Source organism: Thermomyces lanuginosus (genome assembly GCF_041956635.1).
Source record: "Thermomyces lanuginosus strain ATCC 200065 unplaced genomic scaffold VTN49scaffold_31, whole genome shotgun sequence".
NCBI classification, from domain to species: Eukaryota; Fungi; Ascomycota; class Eurotiomycetes; order Eurotiales; family Trichocomaceae; genus Thermomyces; species Thermomyces lanuginosus.
Genome location: NW_027192365.1, coordinates 612,148 through 630,790, shown reverse-complemented (window position 1 = coordinate 630,790; position 18,643 = coordinate 612,148). Strand labels below are relative to the sequence as shown.

The window sequence follows — 18,643 nt, the reverse complement described above, 5'->3', positions numbered from 1 at the left end:
AGTCACTCTTGGCGCGCGTTTCAACGCCCCCACACATAACTTTGGTCGCGACGCGTTTGTGCATGAACGTCCATCTAACTGCTTCCATTTACCAGTCGAATGCTGCCATTTTTCAAAAACGCACTCTACAGTCTTGTTTATCTATTTCAATTGTAGTTGAATTTTATTCGAACGTTTGTTTGCCACTCCGTCACCATATCACGATGCCGCCGCGACGTGCTTCCCAACCTCAGGCTGATCGCTACAACTTTCCGGGCTGTTCCCGCTGCCGATGAGCGGCAGACTGGTGAAAAGGCCATTGTTCATTCCAAAGTTCATTCACGTGTCCCTCGTGGTTCGAGATGTCGCCAGGCCACGCGTACCATAAGGTGCCCCAGCTAGCCGATGAAGTTCTCGGCGCTGAAATACCCAACCTTCATGCCTGTACAAGGGAGAAGGCCATTAACACCCATTGCCGCACAAATACTCCACGTCCGACCTCGATCAGTATTCGCCCGAACTGGCCTCTGAGTCCCGATCGTGGAGTAGCAAAACTGCCGCCAGCCTGTCTTTTCGTTGAAAATGGACTCGTCAACAAAGACAAGATCCTCGGCCGTGAATTGACGAATGTCGTCGAGATAGGCACGCCTAAGCGCCTCGCTCCGATTGAGAGGGATGCGTTTGAGTTTCTTTCTGGTCCAATTGCGGTTCTTGATGAGACGACAAATTGTAGACTTGGAAACTAGGAACCCCCGCTCATGCCATAGCCACTGTTCCATCTCGTCTTGGTATCTCCAGCCCTCGTGCAGCAAATACTCGAATAGAGCATCCTCATCGGCTTTTGTGAGTTTCGAGGGACGCCCTAACTTTCGATATCGAGGCGCCTTCGCACTGCCATGGGCGACGAGGTTCCATTGAATCCTGTAAACCGTTCTATCAGAGACATTAGCCTCTTTCGCAATGTTTACGCAACTCGCGCCAGACGCCAGCAGCCGTACGATTTGTGCGCACTTGACAGAATCAAGGCCGCGAGGAACGTACGCAACGGGAGAAGGTCGCGCGTGCCGTGGCATGTTTATCTTTGCGATGGATGGCTCGTATGACTACCATAAGCGGCATGGACACATTCTTGAACAAATGTGCCCATGCATGTGGTAAGAACAACCCATACATATAATTCGGATTGTAAAACCTTTTTTATGAAGTGAAAATGGCAGCATTAGACTGGTAGTGGAAGCAGTTACAGAGAAGTACATACACAAGCGCGTCACGACCAAAGTTGTGTGTGTTGGCGTTGAAACGCGCGCCAAGAGTGACTACATTTTTGCAACCGACGGATGTTCTAATAGAAATTGTCCAAATTCTCCATAAAAAAGCCCGGTACATCTGGGATGTGATCTGGTGCGAGATTCGGATTGAAGAACCAAAGCAGAACCTTGCCCTCGGATGGGACGACGAGGCCAAAGACTTCCTTGTCGCCGAAAGTCATCGGAGGGAGTATATAAGGCCATTTCCTAGCGCGGTACATCATGCGGGGAGTAATGTCAAAACCGGGACCGGGTTCTGACCAAGGAACAGCGATCTCCCGGTTGTCTCCCCGATACGACAGCTGGGTTGGTGTATCGGGTACGTCCAAGGCGATGGGTTCTCCAACCTCCTTAAGCCAGTAGAAAGAGGGTGAGAAAGTAGGTGGATGGCGCTTGATGGCGTTTTTGCTCTTGTAAGGAGGGCACTCGAACCACCTGGCACCCAGTTTGTCGATAGTGTAGTCATATATGAGGTGCAGCTCCCAGCCGTTATAACCGTACTTCTTGCAGTATCTGGATACTGTCCTGTTTCCGTAAGTGGGAGGACAAAAATATCTCCAATGATCCGGCTGTATGATATCACCAGAACCTCTCGGCAGTAGGAACAACTTTTCCTCGAGTAGCTCCCCGGTTGTCAACTTCCACTTTGTCTGCTGCACCGGAGGTGGAAGGCACCACCGCCAGCTGACCTGGAACGAGACCAACACATCGTCATCGATATCCAAATGCAACAGGCAGGGTCCCATGGGCTCTCTCGTGACAATGTCAATCTTCCGGACAAGATTCAAGCCTATATCCCAAACGTAGACAACAGAAGGCCCCTCCCTGCGGGGGCGGTCGCCGATGATCACCTTGTCTTTTACGAGATAATGCTGCATGGGAAAGCAAGGCAGCTCTTGTACCAATCTCTCCTTTGTGTCGATATTCCATGCTGTCAGACCGACAGCGCTAAGGCTGCCACTATCCACACTATCCTCACCATTTTAGCTTGGATGTTAGACTGGAATAATTAAAAAAGAAATCCTCAAACCTCTTACATTTCCAGTACTATAAGGTAGCGATCGGAGAGTTCGAAGCTATATATGCCACGTTCGTAACTGTTGGCCCAAGTTGATCTCTCTCCAGTCTCGAGGTTTAGCATGTAAACTTCGTGGTTGTGACCGTCAACAGAATATGCATAGCACAGCCGACGTGAATGGTACCTGATTCGACCGATACGTTCGCAGATTCTTGGTGGGCAATGAGCAATAATTTCCTTCACCGGCCGGCCGCATTGCAACCCATGTTGCCATCGGAAATAGCTCGTCGCTTTGGCAACGTCCACGTTCGTTTCCTCCGGGGCCAGGTCTAGAAATCTCAATGTGTCGCGCAAAAAACACCTGCTGATTGTATTACTCGAAAACATCTCGTACCATCGTTTGCAAACCTAGATCCGCTTCAGTCAGGATATTGCACTGGAATGAATGTCAAATGCGGAAGGAATAGTACCCTTCGGCTTCGAACAACGTCCGGAAGTTCCAGATACTTCACCACCTCAGTCAAGAGCTCCGAAGGCAAAGAGCCTACAATATCGAATTTGTTTTGTTTCTTCTGCTCCTCCATTTGCGATGCTTTGGCCCGCCGTCTCCAAAGTTGGCTTGGGCGGAGACCAGTGAATATCCGCATGATGGCTATTGAGAATATCTGGAAGCGCCAAATCACTCATAGAGCAGCCAGCAGAGGAATTCATCACTGCGATTTGAAACTGCAAACGCGGCTGATTTCCAACTCTGAAAGACGGGCGTTCTCGTATTCGGGCATTTGGCAGTTACGAGATTCGATCAAACCAAATTAGTCAGCCAAGTTAAATATTTGAGAGGCTAAACATGTTCGCACCATCCATTTGCCCGGTTTGCCGCCAGATGTGTTTTCGGGATGCGATCAACTGAAATTCACCTGTCGGATTCTGTTCCGACGGCCTGGTCAAATCTTTTCTCTTCCAGGGTCCTGACAGCAACCGAGCGAATCGAGACTCCACAACCAATTCTCACGTCGATCCTGTCCATCTATACAAACCTTGCTCTTTTTGAACTAGGTTAAATTTCCAGCACTTAATAACTGCAGAGTGATGACTTCAAGACGCTTCCGGTTCTGGTTCGTTTAAAAAATCATTGACTAGGAGTCGCAGCCGAAATTTACCACTTGCGGCTGAGACAGATCAAACGCCGCACAAGCAGATGAATTTGCAGACAGAAGCTTCCGAGATAACTCCACATGATAAAAGAGTTGGCTTGAGAATTTCTATTGTTGTGGCTCTACAAAATCTAAGTCTCCTGAGGTCATAAACCAATTTTCTCAGCTGAAGTGATGGATTAAGAATTTGCAATGAGCCCATTTCTATGAACATGAATTAAAACAAAACAACCTTGGACCAAACCAACACCATGCAAATCATAACAAAACCTGGGTATCACCATTTAATAACCTTCTGAGGGAAAAACTCATCAATCAGCTCCTGATAGTATGGCTTCAACTCCTCCACATTAGGAAGATCATCATCCTTGCTGTAGAGGTCATAAGGGTTGAAGGCCTTGACGGCCTTGAGCATCTCATGGTCCTTCTCATTCATAAGCTCCCGGTACGCGCCAGCGTTGTGCCAGGGATAGAACGAGTGGTAGCGGATGATCGCGAGCGCCTCGGGCGGCAATGTCGACTGATCCTTGACAACGTGGTAGAGATACTCGTCGTGACCCCAGGAAAGCATCACGTTGTCGAGACCAATACCAGGGTAGTAGATGCCGAACTTCGTGCCGTAAATGGGATGGTTGTAGTCTGGGTTGTCGCGGAAGGACTCCTTGCCGTAGATGATGCGGTCGTCAAAGTCGCAACCGACAGGGAATGTGTCGCCGACAACGTCCCACTGGCCCTGGGCATCAAAGAAGTACAGGAGCTTGCCCAGGTCGTGGATCAATCCGGTCAGCTGCATCCAGCGCGGCTTGCCGTCCCGGCGAATCGCCTCCGCGGATTGCAGAGCGTGGCCGATCTGAGTCAGTTGAGTGTCTGGGTCGGACTCGTCGATCAGGGAGTCGAGCTTTTCAAGGGCCTCCCACACGGTCATTTCGGCGCGCGTCTTGGACTTGAACTCATTTCGAACTTTGAGGTTGTACGCGACCGTCTGCTTCGTGTGCTGCTCGCGGTAGAAGTTCTTGACGCGGTCGCAGGCCGCTTCGTACTGCCGGAACTTGCTCTTGTCTTTGTTCTTGTCGAACTCGGATTCGTCGTAAAGGCCCTTTTCTTTGTTCTGCTGCATAGAGACCTTGATGGCGTTGAGTTCCTGGATGTTGTCGGAGATTTCCTCGAGGGCCGCGCCATCGCGGGCCTTGAAGGTGTTGTTTTGAGGTGTCTCAACAGCGACCGGCGCCATAGTGAATCGTCAAATCACTTGAATTGATCTGGGCCCGAGAAATGACACTGATAAATGCTGATCGATTTGCAGAAAGACAAAAGACTCTCAATAGTCAAGCTTGGATGGCAGGAAAACCCCGTCATGGCGGCCATTTGGTCTTATATACACAACTACTGACGGAACCTGGATTCCAGAGTGAACAGGAATGCGCCGTTGAGACAGAAAGAGAGACAAATTCCCACGGCATCTTCCGTTCAGTACTGAATTCGAAATCCGACAGCCATCAGTGACCGACAGCAAGATAAACGTAGGGCTTTGAACCCTGGGAAGAAAATGGTTTCCGACGAGCCAATCAGCGATCAGAGTCGGCAACGGGCAACGATTTCCGAGAAGGGTTAGTCAGCTCCAAGTAGTCACGTGGGGTGTTCTGTTTTTAGTAGACGTCACGTGGAGTCGGGTTCGTTCTCTTTGCCACGTTACCTCTCTCGGACCCTGGATTCCTGGACGCTGGAACCGAGGGTTGGACCCCCTCGGGCGGCATTAGCCCGAGCAGTTTCTGATAGGTGGATGAATTGGACAAAGCGCGTAGGGCCAGAGGCACACCGGGTGAATTGCCGTGGGGTGCAGTGGGGGGAAATTGCCCGTGTGCCCTAATTGTCCAGGAACTGAGGGACAATAACCGCGGGGTCGATTTAAAAGTGGCGAGGTCATTCCTTACACTGCTTAAAGGTGATTTTTCTTTTCCGTAGAATTCAGCATTTGATTAGACCTAGGATAGGTAACTACCGTGTGAGAAAATCACAATGTCCATCGCAGACAAGCGCTACAAGCTCAACACGGGCGCGGAGATCCCCGCCCTTGGCCTCGGTAGGTTTAGCGGCATAGCAAAAGGCGGGAAATGCATGCACTGACCAGGTCAGGAACATGGAAATCCAGCCCCGAGGAGGTGCAGGAAGCGGTCTATCACGCCATCAAGGTGGGCTACCGACATATCGACACGGCGTTTGCATACCAGAACGAAGAGGATGTCGGCAAGGGCATCCGAAGGGCGATTGACGAGGGCCTGGTCAAGCGCGAGGACCTCTTCGTGACGACCAAGCTGTGGGCCACGTATGCAGAGCGTGTTGAAGAGAACCTGGAGCTGAGCTTGAAGGCGTTGGGGTTGGACTATGTGGACTTGTATCTGGTGCATTGGCCGATTTACATGAATCCTAAGGGTACTTGGCCTTTCTTTCTTACTAAGGAAGAATCAATTCTGACAGCTAGCAGGCAATCACCCTCTTTTCCCAACCCTGCCCGATGGCACTCGTGATCTGATCCGCACCCACAACCATGTTAACACGTGGAAGGCCATGGAGAAGTTGCCGGCCACCGGTAAGGTGAAGGCCATCGGCGTATCCAACTACAGCGTCCGTTACCTCGAGCAACTGCTCGCTGAGGCCACCATTGTGCCTGCTGTAAACCAAATCGAAAACCATCCAGCCCTGCCTCAGCAGGACATTGTTGATTTCTGCAATGCCCGCGGCATCGTCATCACGGCGTACTCGCCACTCGGCAGCACGGGCAGCCCCCTCATGACGGCTGAACCCGTCGTGCAGATTGCAAAGAAGAGGAATGTTTCGCCTGCGACGGTTTTGTTGAGCTGGCACCGTAAGTCCCTTGGCTCCGTATTTCCGATGATTTCTTTTTTTTTTTTTTTTTTTTGTCTGATGTTGGTCTCAGTGGCTCGCAATTCCGTCGTTCTTGCCAAGTCTGTCAACCCGGACCGGATCACCGCGAACCGGAATCTCATCGAGCTGGATGCCGACGATGTCGCACTTATCAAGCAATACTCTGACGATCTGACGGCCAAGAAGCAACTCCAGCGCTACGTCGACCCTCCGTTCAACGTCGACTTTGGATTCTTTGATAAAACTTATAAATGAATAGGGTGACTGATGAAGCATGATATTAAGATACATAAATTATGGCACACTAGGTTCTTGCTCACTACAAGTGTCACGTAGACTTTCATGAGAGAAGTTGGGCCAGGAAGGACAGAAATGGCGAGAAATTACTAAGCAGTCGAATCATGCAATCGTACCAGCACGGTACGAGGAGAACTCGTTACCCCAAATTGATGCACTGCCTTCTCCGTCGGATCCGCTGGGACAATCTTGTCAAACTTTTGCACCAGTCTCGTTATCACGTATCCGGCCTGCGTCAACGCGAATTGCTGGCCGAGGCAAATGCGCGGCCCGCCGTTGAACGGCAGGTACTCCCACCCGGGTTTGTAGCCGTACCACCGGTCAGGTCGCCACTCGGATGCATCGGGGCCCCAAATGTCCTCGCGCCGGTGCACACCAAAGACGTGATAGAGGATTTCCTCGCCCTTACGCACGTAGATAGGACTCTTGCCGTCCGGCCCGCCACCCACGGGAAGCGTTGTGTCCCGCACCGCCATGCGCGAGTTGATTGGCACAGGCGGCCATAGCCGTAGCGTCTCGTTAAGAACGTACTGCAAGTACGTGCAACCCTTGAGCCGCTCGAACGTGATGTCCCGCGGGGACTCGTACGGCCCGAACGTCTCGAGGATCGTCCTCCGAAGTTTCTCGTAGACGTCTGGGTGGCGCGCAAGCTCGAAGAAGGCCCAGCATAGCAGACCCGCCGTCGTGTCCCGGCCAGCGAGGAGGATGTGCAGCAGCTGGCAGCGCAGCTCGAGAGGGTCGCGCGTCTCCTTGATCAGCTCGTCCAGGAAAACGTACCGCTTACCCTCCTCTACTGTTGCCGATTGATTCTCTCTCTCCTCTGCCCGTTGCAGTGCTAAACTCACAAAGTAATCCGCGAACCGATGAATCTCGCGGCAGTCTTCTTTAAAGGTACGGGAGAAATGTAGCCATGTCAACCCCGCCATTCGGATACGGATGCCCAACGCATACGTTCCTCGATCAAAGTGCTTTCCAAAGGCCCGCCAGTCACCCTTGCTAAGCAGTTCCGATTTATCCAGTGCGTGGTTGGGAATATCCTGGATCTGGGACAGCACGGACTGCCCAAACAGAAACTCGGTGGCCGAGTCTATGGTGAGTCGGAAGAATAGGACCGAAAGGTCCAACGGGCCGGCCCAGCCGGTCAACCGATCGGGCTGGATGGTCAGCAGCAGGTGCTGCACATGCTTTTCCTCGGACTCAAGATCGGCGATCTGCTGCCTGGCAAACTGGGGGCGAAGCATAGCACGCGAATGTTCCCTAATGCGGCGTTAGCACGGACAGAAAAGGGCGCTTCAATCTCAAAGTAGCAGACCAGTAGGGACCATTAGCGGTAAAGATACCGCGCCCCAACATAGGCCGAAGGCTAATTTCTCGGCTCTTGCCAAGCGAAAAGTCAGAGAACTGCGTAGCGAGCATGGCTTGGATGTTCTTGGGTTCCATGGTATAGAACTGGGTGCGGCCGAGGACGTGTAGTTTGAGTGTCTTTGCGCCCGTCTCCTTGTATACACTGACCATTTCTTCGGCGATGCGGCCCTCAGCGGTAGCACGTAACAGGCGCCGCAGGAAGTCGAAGCCCAGCGGCAGACGGTTGACGCGTAAGGGAGGATCGCGGGTGCGAAGCTGACGGGCATTGCGTGCATGGCGGATGTTGTTGGAGACGGAGCGGAGAAGGGTGAGCGAGAGGACGAGAGCAACCAGCACAAGCCAGCGCGGCGGATTGAATTCTGCTGGAGCGTGATTCCACATGGTAGATCACATATGCTTGGTGGCATCAAAAGGTCCGATTTCCTTAAAGCCAAAGAGTTTGTCTAACAGATTGCTGCCATTCGGCAAATATGTATTGACGCAGCCGGTCCTAGAAACCATATGGCGCAGGCACGAAGGAAGCATCACTTCTTCCCTGGTCTAAAATATGTCAGTTGTACACATAACCATGTAATTGGTGACCAACCGGTCTGCTGCAACGAACGAATCACGTCCATTGTCTGAGATCATCCTATCTAGCATCGGTGTGGTCGCATGTGCTGAAAAATAACAGATTTCCAGGCAGGGAAACAAAGCATGGGGAAAGTTCTGAGTTTACTTGGCGTACTTAGCTGCGTATTTTCGCGTCCAGGCGGTTGGCTCTGGGTAGCAGCTTTAACGCCTTGTGAAAGTTAGCGGAAGGTTTTGCATGCATCCGTATCATGCGGGGTCCGCCGTCATAGATCCCAGCGTTATTTCCAGGAATATGAAGAACCAAGACTAGGTTGATTTCGTGTCCGACCATGGTAGCCTCAACTGGATGCTGGCCGGCGTCACAGTGTTGCGCCGCGCAATATGGACATGGATTGGACGCAAACCGTGTCAACTGTTGCCACTCTGAACTGCCGAGGAGTCGCCGGAAGCAGCATTTCCTAATCAAGTGATAGTATGCAGTTCACTCTTCGGAGCTCTTCGGCAATTAGGGTTCGTATGAGTTATGGCTGACTGTGGCTGCTGGCAATGAAGTTCGCATTGTTGCAATCTGTACTCCGGATATGAGTCGACGACTTCATGAGTTCTCCGTTCCATTCATCGGAAGAGTGACAGTCTCGTTGAGTCCGCGTTTTAACTTGGATTGGACTGCTGATATCTGTTCGTTGATTGTTGATCGTCAGGTGTAGTAGATCGCGATTTAGTACCATCGGGTGTTTATCGACATCAAATCCTAATCTAGAACTTGAAATAATATCAAATGAACCCCAATGCGGGAGGACCGATTGTTGGAAAACCCGAGCTGCCTGGACTCCAAAGTGTGTGTCGGTGTCGGAATATCGGGATTGCAAGATGGTCACCTGAGAGTCGCGTGGAACGGGGCGACAGGTCGAGATGTTCCTCACCCATGGATAGACTAGCCGTGGCTGGACGGCTCTGAACTTTAACACTTGTTAGGCGGAATCGCTGATCAATCAGAAGTGACGGCCAAGGCTCTGCTAAGTAGTTTGACTTTGGTGATAAGCAAGACAGCACTACAGCCACTACCCGGATGGGCAAGTTTTCCCATCTTCGAGGGAGGGAGAGGTGGTCGCTATGTTACTCATAAATGTACATGATTACTAGGCATGGCCGAGGAAGTGAAGAGACACCCTTCTAGTACATTGGCGTCCTCTTTCACGGAACAGCCTTGGCGTGCTCAAAGTCAATTATCACCACCGCCGAGCTTCCTCGCACCAAAGCAAATTCACGAGCGCATGTCGTTATGGCCACTCCTAGCTCATTGACGTTGACAGTAGGCCGTTTAGTCATTTCCTCAAGTTTTCATACGACCGTCTCAGCCCGTGAACGTCGAGACGATTTAATTGCTAGTAGTATGAAAACTGGGACCTGGCTGACGGCTGCGTAGGAGACTAGTCTGCTGAAACGTCTGCACAGTAGACGACAAATCCGACATATGCCTACTTGTATTGCCAACACTGATGCTTAGTTGCACCAAATGCCGGAATTTTGGCCCATTAGCGTGGCCTTGTCTCCTTCGTGCTTCTAAGCATTGATCAATTGACACTGACTTATGAAAGATTGAGAGGATACTGCAGAGGGCTGGGCGTGAGTAGGAGTACTAATACCCGATATTTTTTTTGGACTGAGCAACTGAAGACACCTGTATTCATGGATTGAGACTGCGTTCTATTCTGCCAACACAACGGCCCCCGTACAGAAAAAAAAAATCCATTCCAAAGATTAGAACCAGTTTGAAATTAATTAGTAGGCCGACATGTTAGGCCAAACATTGAGCGGCAATCTGAAAACACAGAAAATCAGGCAACGTCAACAGATAGAACCGAAACCACTGCAATTTGACAACGCGAGCCGGAAGAATCAACCATTGCGAACTGAACTCAAATTTCGTCATTTCTTTGAATTACTGTTCCTGCTGCTTTCGTTTCTCTCGAATTTGTAAGAGCTCCCTGATCTGCAGTGGGCAATCGCAATCTCCGTCGCGGACGTTCTGAAGCGCAGTCCTGGCTGCCAGAATAAAGGGCAGACTGGCAGATTGCAAATTCTTCCTCAAACGGTCGTATTCGTCCCGAATTGCTCTTGCCCATGACATTGGATTTTCGAAACTTTTTCCTTCGCTCTTCCAGTTCTTGCATGTGTCATTCACACGCCGCTCAACCTCATCGCGATGTACCCGTATCCCCTGTAAGGTAGATATCTTGTGGGAGATGTCTGCGTTGTACGCTGGGATATGATATAATCCAAAAACATCCATGTTGCTGTTCACCTGGTCCCTGAGTTCCTCCAGCCAGTCAAGGGCCTTGTCACACTTATGGTCGATGAACAGCACTGCCGCTTCGAAAACCCACGGCGGTTCCTTCCTTGACTTGTCGTTGTACTTTTCGCATTCTTTCCGGATGTCTGCAATGTCAATGTCTATTGCGTTAAGATCAAGGTTCATTTGAACCTTGATCTATACAAGTTCGCAGTTAGCATCTCCTGCATCCTCGGAAAAGTTTCGTGGAGATCAATGGGTCTTACCGCTTGCGCTTCAGAGACGCCAACCATTTTTCCAAATCTTGCGTGTATGTCGTCAGTTGAGAACGAGCTTCCTCTGCTGCACAGTAATCTGATTAGATTGTGCTGTGGATGTGTCACTACGGAATGAAGTGTCTCTTATTATACCTGTGGAGAGAAACATCTCGTTGATCTTACAAAGAGGAAATTTCCGTATTTAATCGATAAAATTTGTGACAGCTTGCTGGATATTACTGAGGTTTTCGACAAGATCGTTAGTGTCTACTGTGTTGAATCGATGAAATCACGGCTTGCTCCAAAAGAGTCAACTTTGGCGGTATTGTTCACGAATTTAGCTGACTCAAATGCAATTTAATCCCTAAAGACATAGACTTCTCGAACTGAGTGACTTGAATCTCCAAAGTCATATTACTGGAACTTTCCGGACAAAGATAGGTACTAGGTACTACTGCTGTTATATGAATTCACGCCATTGTGATTCATTTTACGAGCAATGCCCGCTCTGATACGGAACTTTGATCACTAAGAGCTAACAATGCACTCAGTAATTGATTGAAATTTAGACAAACATCCTTTCAAACCTATCCTTCGTGACCTCGTTGAAGACGGGAGCGGCGGAAAACGATCATCGTTGGCCATGATGGCTGGGGACAGACCGAACCGCTCCGTCCACACGTCTCCACGTTCACGCCTATGACAGATCCTGACTGGTGAAAAGAATCGACTCCGCAAAGCTTGGCCTGATCTCATTTCATTTCATTGGATCATGAATTTCTGACATAATACGGTTTGACCCACCTGCCAGAACTACTCCGTACAAGCACTAATACGTTAGACAGCAGTTTGCCATCTCTTTGTCATCTTTCAATGGAACATCAGCGAATATTGATTATGCCACTGGCCCCTTAATACCGAACAAAGTGAACATTCAATGCTGGAACTCTTGATCTATGAGCGCGGCTTTTTCTTTACTGTTTCCTTTGTCGCCCCAAACAATGGATTTAACACGAACGTTCTCCGTAAGTTGTAGAAAATGCTGGTCATCAACACAAATCGAGGAATATTCTTTCGAATTAATAGGCCGAGTTCTGTGCTCTGTGAACATCACTCCGTATAACCGTTTCTAGGCCAATAGACAATCCAACCGAGGCCGAAATGCATCAGAATCCAGGTAGCGATAGAGCGCCCATGCAATACGAGTGCCTTTGACTCATCGTAGAAGCTTACATGATGACCACAAGTCAATGCGGGAGGCGGAAATTTTTACTTGTCCCTTGACATCAATTCGAAAGTCATCGGGGCAACGACAGTGGAAATCCTCAAGCAAATGAAATAAGCAAGGAGATCGAACAACCGTGTATCAGCATACATCGCAAGCCTCTACGAGGGGACAAAATTGGCAGAAGTCCATCAAGATGCGTGACCTCTCGAAACTGAAAGAAGAGGAATAGGCCGCAAATGGACCAAACAGAGTCACTCACGCACCAACAATGGCCGGGAAGTCGTGATTAGCGGGACCCTTGTCACGAAGGCACGATCCACCGCCTCATAGATATGGAAGAGCCAATGGAAACGATGAAAACTTCCCTTGGTGTAAGAATCACACGGTCGCTCCTGACAAACGAAAAGGTACGGCCAAAGTCAAACAAAGGCCAGGAGACTATCCCTATACAGCCTGCGGTGAATGTTGACTTATAGACTTTGCCTGTGTGAAAAGTCCGGGACTTCATCACCCTGACCTGCCAATGAGGATACTAGCGCAAATCTGTCACCAATATGTTGGCTCACTCCTCCCGGTATGCATACAAAGGGGCAAGTTTGCAGCCCAATAATACGGTGGACATGAAACAAGCGGGAGACGCTCTAGGCCTGGGATCTTGTCATACCAAATATCAAGGAACTATGGTTTAGTTCTGAACTCAAGCCCATTGTTTTTCCTATATGGAGTTAACAATAGCAGAGTGCCATACCTTCTGATGACAGAATCGTATGCCAACTGCAATGTAATAGATAGCACCATTGACGAAAAACTGTACTCGAGTCTCTGCAAACAAAACAACGCTCCATAGAATTACAAAAAACCTATCTAACAAAGAAGCGACTGAATCAGAAACAGGCAGTCTGAAATCATAGACAATCAGGGCACATCGACAGGCAACGTAAATTAGCAGGAGAAAACCAGGAAACTGCTGACCGAATTCAAGCTCCTCTTCATTTTTTTGTGGATTTCTGTTCCTTGAGTGCGCGGAGTCCTGCCGTCACTGTTTCCATGAATTCCCTGATCGCCAATGGCGTCGGTCCGCCGTCATAATTCTGAAGGGCTTGAATGGCTGCCAGAATGCAAGGCAGACTGGCAAAGTTCTTGCCGTTCCTGTAGCGGTCGTACTCATCTACCATTGCTTCTCCCCATATACGTGGCCGTTTACAATCTTTCTCTTTTCCCTCTTTTGTCCACAACTCAGATATCACCTCAATATGAAGTAAAATATCATCTCGACGTGTCTGTGCTCCGTTCAAAGCCGCTTTTTTAGCAGCAACATCTTTTTTGTAGTCTCTGTATTGAGACTCATCCATGTGATTCTTGTAGGAGTCCACTTCCTGGTCAAGTTTGTTCAGTTCTTCGGTAATTTTGTCCCATTTGTGATCGATAAGTACGAGACCCGCATAGTAATACCACGGGGGAACATTCTTTGCGTTCTTGTACTTGTCGACCAATTCACCAAAATCCTTGATGTCAATTTTACGCTCTTCAATACGTGAGTTGATGTAGTGCTTGACCTATACATGTCTCCAGTCAACTTCTCTTTTCTTTGCTCGGGAAGGATTCCATAAAACTCAGCAGGAACCTACCTGCTCTTCTCTGAAGAGATCAGCCATTTTGCTGGCTTTTTCATAAAGAATTCAATGACTTGTTTGTCTTCAGTTGACAATGAGCTTTGTCTGCTCCGAAGCGATCTGATCGGTTGTTTCTGGAGAAATGTGTACGAGTCTAGAGCGTCGAAAATGCTCCCTATTTATACCGGCGAGAGAAATATTTCGTTGATCTTACAAGGAGAAAATATCCGTTCTATTTGAATAGAAACATACGGAATTTTGCTCTGTCACGAGGAATTATTCGACAATGTCATTATTAGTGTGTTGGATTGGTGAGTCTATGGCGTTCTCCGGTAAGTTTTGGCCAAATTTACAAGCCTTTCTGACTCGAATAACAGGAACACCAAAACAACGTTTTGAACTGCGATGCTCAAAGTCAGATTGCGGGAGTTTCCGGACAAGCCACTGATGTGAGTAGGAAACTTTGGCGTCGTGAGTCCATTGCTCAGATATGGCCCTTTTTCTTTTGGGGCCTTGATTATGAGTCACTAATTGATTGTTCATACAAAGTATCCTAGGAAACGTTTCTCTCGTAAGTGCTTTGGATCTGGTTGATGACTGCTACGACGGAAGATGATCGTCGTTGGCCCAAACGGCCGGTCAGCCCTAGCCACTCCATCCGCTCTCCATGTTTGGCACCTGCTTTTTTGATTGGTCAAATGGTCACCCTTCAGAAGCTTGACCGAAGATTGTTTACAATCATTGGATAACTAATGGATGAGCACCTTACGTAACTCAGATGTACCCACCAGAACCAGTCCGCTGGAACTACGTTGTCTACGAGTATGTTAGACATTGGTTCTTCAACGGAACTTCAATAAACGATTAAACTATTAGTAACTTGTAGATAGTAATCTGGTCAGCGAGACAACAAACTCTCGAAATCAACAGGAAATGGAGCATCAGCAACTGATTGACCATAGGAACTTTGGGATCGATTCACTTGGTCTTTTTCTCCTCATGCTGTCTGCGTCGTTCCCGGTAATCCAAAAGCTCCTTAATTGCCCGAGGCATAGGATCCCCATAGAAGTAATTCTGGAGAGCACACCTGGCTTCCTTAACATCTGCCTCACAAGCAGATCCCATTTGCCCTTTTTGAAGGCGCTCATTTTCATTGTCGACAGCTTCCCCCCATCTCATCTGTTCTGCACAGCTCTTTCCAGATTTCTCCCATTGGCGGCGAGAGTCTTGCATGCGACTTTTGATATCATTCCGAAGCCTTTCAAACCCATCACAGGCAGTCTTCATGTTAGAAATTTTTCCCATCAACTCATTGTACTCGGGCTCCATCAGGTTGATCACATTGGCTCTCAGCGTCGCTTCGACAATAGTTATTTCTTTGGCAATTTTACTCCGCATCATGTCGATCCAAACTGCGGCCATGAAGAAGAGCCATGGCGGCTGAGTCGTGGGCTTTTCTTTGTATTCCGAACAATAATTTTTGAGATCTTCCATATCATCACTGATCGGTTCCAACGTGTCGTCAATTACGTTCTTGACCTATGCGAGTCTTTAGTCAGTATCTTCCCCTCCCCCCACTTTCGACAAGACATTTCACATAATGATAAACAGGGAACTTACAGTGTATGGCATCTTGCCAAAGTTGTGATCACGGGTTTTTAAATAGGTGAGTTCTGATCGTACGTATCGGAACAGATACCGAAGCAGTACTTCTGTGTGATCACTGAACGTGCTGCGAAATGCCTATTATATATATTAACAAAGAGGAACATCCACAAGATGATTCAAAGTGGGAAATTCCATGTCATTCTGATGGTGACATGGGGAGGCCTTGGTGAGTTTTCGGGATCCTTCGATAGCGTTGCTATTCAGTGTAATGAGACTCGTTTGAATCGACAGAATTCATCGTTTCCAAAAATGACAAAACCAGCAGTGTAAGCTGTGATGCATTTTCTACGCTGGCTGGAATATGGCTAGAACCAAAGATTATCTTTCGAACTTGGAGTCCCACCACTACATTCTCAACTTGTACCACATGTAGTCAATTCGGACATATTGTATCACGATCCATATTATTCCATTTGGCTCCATAGAAACAGATTTCATGTCCTATCATCTAAGTCTCATTACTGTTAGGTGTAGGTCGTGCGGCGGTGGATCGCAACGAGAAACAATGTGAATGAAACTGACAGCCTGACAATTCCATTGTTGAAGAATAACCTTTGTTTCTCAAACAGTGTTTATGATAATCTAAACGAACGCGTCTTGAAGCCGTTGAAACTATTGATCATTGTTCATAATGTCTGCTGACTGGTCCGGACGATTAACAAAGAAGAAACCCCTAGAAAGACTTACGATCTTTTTTGATAGCGCAAATTTGCCAATCAGATTGGTCTCTGATGCTTCATTAGAAACTTCAGTTGTCATGTCTTTCCCGACTTTTCTACTGTGGACATCGGCGGAAGTACAGCCGGTGCGTTAAGGAGAGTTGGTTTTTTTTTTTTTTTTTTTTTTTTTCACACTGATTGCTCGAAGCTAGATCGATGGGGTTATACACTGCGGTCTCCTTTGTGTCTGCAATGACCAACTGATTAATTCCACAAGCCAGTGAGAATGCTGGGTGTCAATTCTGAATGAGAAGAAATTCCTACATTGAGAGATTTCTGCTGTACTCTCTGAGAAGTTCCATTTCGTTCTCCTCTAGATTAACTCCGTACAATAATGGTTCTAAAGCGAATGAATAATCCGGTCTGCAAGCAATTATAGAATTAACAAACGACATAAACAGAAAGTAACCGCACACAGATGCCCAATTACATCCACGCGGACCGTTCCACGCGACGTCCGTTAGCTTCCCGATAATCCAGAAGTTCCTTAACTGGCCCAGGACACTCTCCCGTAGTGTAATTCTGGAGAGCTGTCCTCGCTGCCAATATCATCGGTAGACTAGCGGATTCCGGGTGCTTCTTGAGGTATTTCCATTCATCTTTGATGGCTTTTGCCCATGCCATTGGCCGTTCGAGTTCATTCCCCTTTTTCTTCCATTCCTCAAGTGCTTGCTTTTCACGCTCCTCGAGTTCATCGCAATAGTCCATGGCCTTCGTCAGAGCCTTCCCGGTTTTAATCAGTTCTGCTACGTACGGCTTGTATGGTTGCGGTGTGAAAATTTTCCAGAAGATCTTCCAGAACCATGATGATCCCAAAATATCTATTATCGCGTCCTCAACTTCGTATGCCCTTCCGTAAACTTTGGTCCCCATTGCTTCGAGCCACAAAATGTTCATCATGAAGTGCCATGGCGGCTGAGTGATGGGCATGTTTTTGAATTTAGCATAATCGTTTTCTATATCTTCGAGATCAATAGAGATCTCTTCTAATGTTTCTTTGATGAAGACCTCGAGAGCCTATGTATTTGTTTCTAGTCAACATCTCCTTTTTTTTTTTCTCCGGAACGGGTTTCGTAAAAGAAAAATCACCAGGAAACTTACCTCCTGCTCCTCCTTCGTTATGCCCATTTCTGAAAGTGCATGTGAGCACGTTTCGATTTTGAGTATTGAGCAAAGACGAACTCTGATGGACAAGTATTCGAGCTGATTTTGAACGGGATTTAAAGCCTTATATATTCTCCATGGAAAGAAACATTTCGCAGGTGTTGAAAAGTGGGAAGTTCCGCTAGCAAGGATATGGATTGTGCCATTTTTATGAACGTTGCTGGTATATCAGGAGCTCGTCGAAGTTATGACAACCTAGAAGTGACAAGTTCATTGTTCTTTTTTGCGAGCATCTACCATGATTGTGTTCTCCATGACTCAAATGCAATGAAGTACCTAAAGGTAATGCACTTTTTCCAACTCGTGTTCTTTCCATGTTGAATTGACCTTTATGCGGACAGGCAACATTTCGATTTCTATCATTCAGTTGTCACTGTTCAGTTTCTTTAGGTTGCTTCTGTTGCTGGTAAATTTTACTTAGTAGGATCATCTCTTCAAGTATCGAAGTTGCTCGCGGGTGTTTTTGACTCGGTTGAAGACAGTTGGCTCTGACCATAGTCAGCCCTAACGGTCCAGGCCAACGTCATTCAAGCCCTGACTGGTTGGAGAACTCTGTCCTTAAAAGCTTGGCCCAGATAAATCATTTCTATTGGACATTATTCAGACCTTAAGGAATGAGTCGGTCCCACCGAACCATACGGACGGAATCTCGAATCCCAAGGCCACTCTTATAAGGTACCTCTAGTGTTCTCTTTTTCGCCAAGCCGTTCAAATAACGGTACATTCCTGAATTCTCACTATTCACTTGTAGCCGACGTATCAAATTGGCTATTTGCTGCTTTCAAAACGACAAGGAAAAACTTGTTTCTTTTGATTATGTTTCTTAGGTATATGGAATAAAAGCATGCAAGTCGATCTCATTGAATGCATCTCGCAAGCTCTGTTAGGTGTATTGTTTTGATGGACGACCCGCATCGCTTATTGCCAGGTAACCGTACAGATGAATTCTATAGCAGAAACGCAGAGTATCAACATGAACATCAAAGGGATATATTTTCAAAAAGTTACAGCTATAAACATCGCTCACAGGGCAAACAAAACAACACTCTAAACCTCGCAAAAGAACCCTCCAAACACGCTCTCGCCATGCAATACAAGAAATCATCACAGATGATGGAAAAATAA

General features: G+C 47.9%; 9 protein-coding genes across 9 annotated transcripts; 1 reads left to right on the top strand and 8 right to left on the bottom strand.

Moving 5' to 3' along the window:
- Positions 1-377: 377 nt before the first annotated feature.
- Positions 378-1,052, bottom strand: VTN49DRAFT_4260 (uncharacterized protein; the record flags this gene model as incomplete). The annotated part of the gene is made up of 1 exon (XM_069412187.1): positions 378-1,052. One exon carries the CDS (start codon positions 1,050-1,052, stop codon positions 378-380), a length of 675 nt encoding a protein of 224 aa, XP_069267455.1.
- A 269-nt stretch (positions 1,053-1,321) lies between these two features.
- On the bottom strand, positions 1,322-2,951 carry VTN49DRAFT_4259 (uncharacterized protein; the record flags this gene model as incomplete). Its single annotated transcript, XM_069412185.1, has 3 exons — positions 1,322-2,255; positions 2,324-2,712; positions 2,775-2,951. The coding sequence occupies 3 exons, from the start codon at positions 2,949-2,951 to the stop codon at positions 1,322-1,324; spliced, it is 1,500 nt and encodes a 499-aa protein (XP_069267454.1).
- Positions 2,952-3,735: 784 nt separating this feature from the next.
- Positions 3,736-4,689, bottom strand: VTN49DRAFT_4258 (uncharacterized protein; the record flags this gene model as incomplete). The annotated part of the gene is made up of 1 exon (XM_069412184.1): positions 3,736-4,689. One exon carries the CDS (start codon positions 4,687-4,689, stop codon positions 3,736-3,738), a length of 954 nt encoding a protein of 317 aa, XP_069267453.1.
- A 785-nt stretch (positions 4,690-5,474) lies between these two features.
- VTN49DRAFT_4257 (uncharacterized protein) lies at positions 5,475-6,596 on the top strand (the record flags this gene model as incomplete). The annotated part of the gene is made up of 4 exons (XM_069412183.1): positions 5,475-5,538; positions 5,592-5,888; positions 5,941-6,321; positions 6,394-6,596. The coding sequence occupies 4 exons, from the start codon at positions 5,475-5,477 to the stop codon at positions 6,594-6,596; spliced, it is 945 nt and encodes a 314-aa protein (XP_069267452.1).
- Positions 6,597-6,727: 131 nt separating this feature from the next.
- On the bottom strand, positions 6,728-8,384 carry VTN49DRAFT_4256 (uncharacterized protein; the record flags this gene model as incomplete). The annotated part of the gene is made up of 2 exons (XM_069412182.1): positions 6,728-7,895; positions 7,951-8,384. The coding sequence occupies 2 exons, from the start codon at positions 8,382-8,384 to the stop codon at positions 6,728-6,730; spliced, it is 1,602 nt and encodes a 533-aa protein (XP_069267451.1).
- A 2,134-nt stretch (positions 8,385-10,518) lies between these two features.
- Positions 10,519-11,162, bottom strand: VTN49DRAFT_4255 (uncharacterized protein; the record flags this gene model as incomplete). Its single annotated transcript, XM_069412181.1, has 2 exons — positions 10,519-11,067; positions 11,136-11,162. 2 exons carry the CDS (start codon positions 11,160-11,162, stop codon positions 10,519-10,521), a joined length of 576 nt encoding a protein of 191 aa, XP_069267450.1.
- Positions 11,163-13,343: 2,181 nt separating this feature from the next.
- On the bottom strand, positions 13,344-14,009 carry VTN49DRAFT_4254 (uncharacterized protein; the record flags this gene model as incomplete). The annotated part of the gene is made up of 2 exons (XM_069412180.1): positions 13,344-13,910; positions 13,983-14,009. 2 exons carry the CDS (start codon positions 14,007-14,009, stop codon positions 13,344-13,346), a joined length of 594 nt encoding a protein of 197 aa, XP_069267449.1.
- Positions 14,010-14,945: 936 nt separating this feature from the next.
- VTN49DRAFT_4253 (uncharacterized protein) lies at positions 14,946-15,599 on the bottom strand (the record flags this gene model as incomplete). The annotated part of the gene is made up of 2 exons (XM_069412179.1): positions 14,946-15,506; positions 15,588-15,599. 2 exons carry the CDS (start codon positions 15,597-15,599, stop codon positions 14,946-14,948), a joined length of 573 nt encoding a protein of 190 aa, XP_069267448.1.
- A 1,181-nt stretch (positions 15,600-16,780) lies between these two features.
- Positions 16,781-17,482, bottom strand: VTN49DRAFT_4252 (uncharacterized protein; the record flags this gene model as incomplete). Its single annotated transcript, XM_069412178.1, has 2 exons — positions 16,781-17,371; positions 17,456-17,482. 2 exons carry the CDS (start codon positions 17,480-17,482, stop codon positions 16,781-16,783), a joined length of 618 nt encoding a protein of 205 aa, XP_069267447.1.
- Between the last annotated feature and the right edge of the window lie 1,161 nt (positions 17,483-18,643).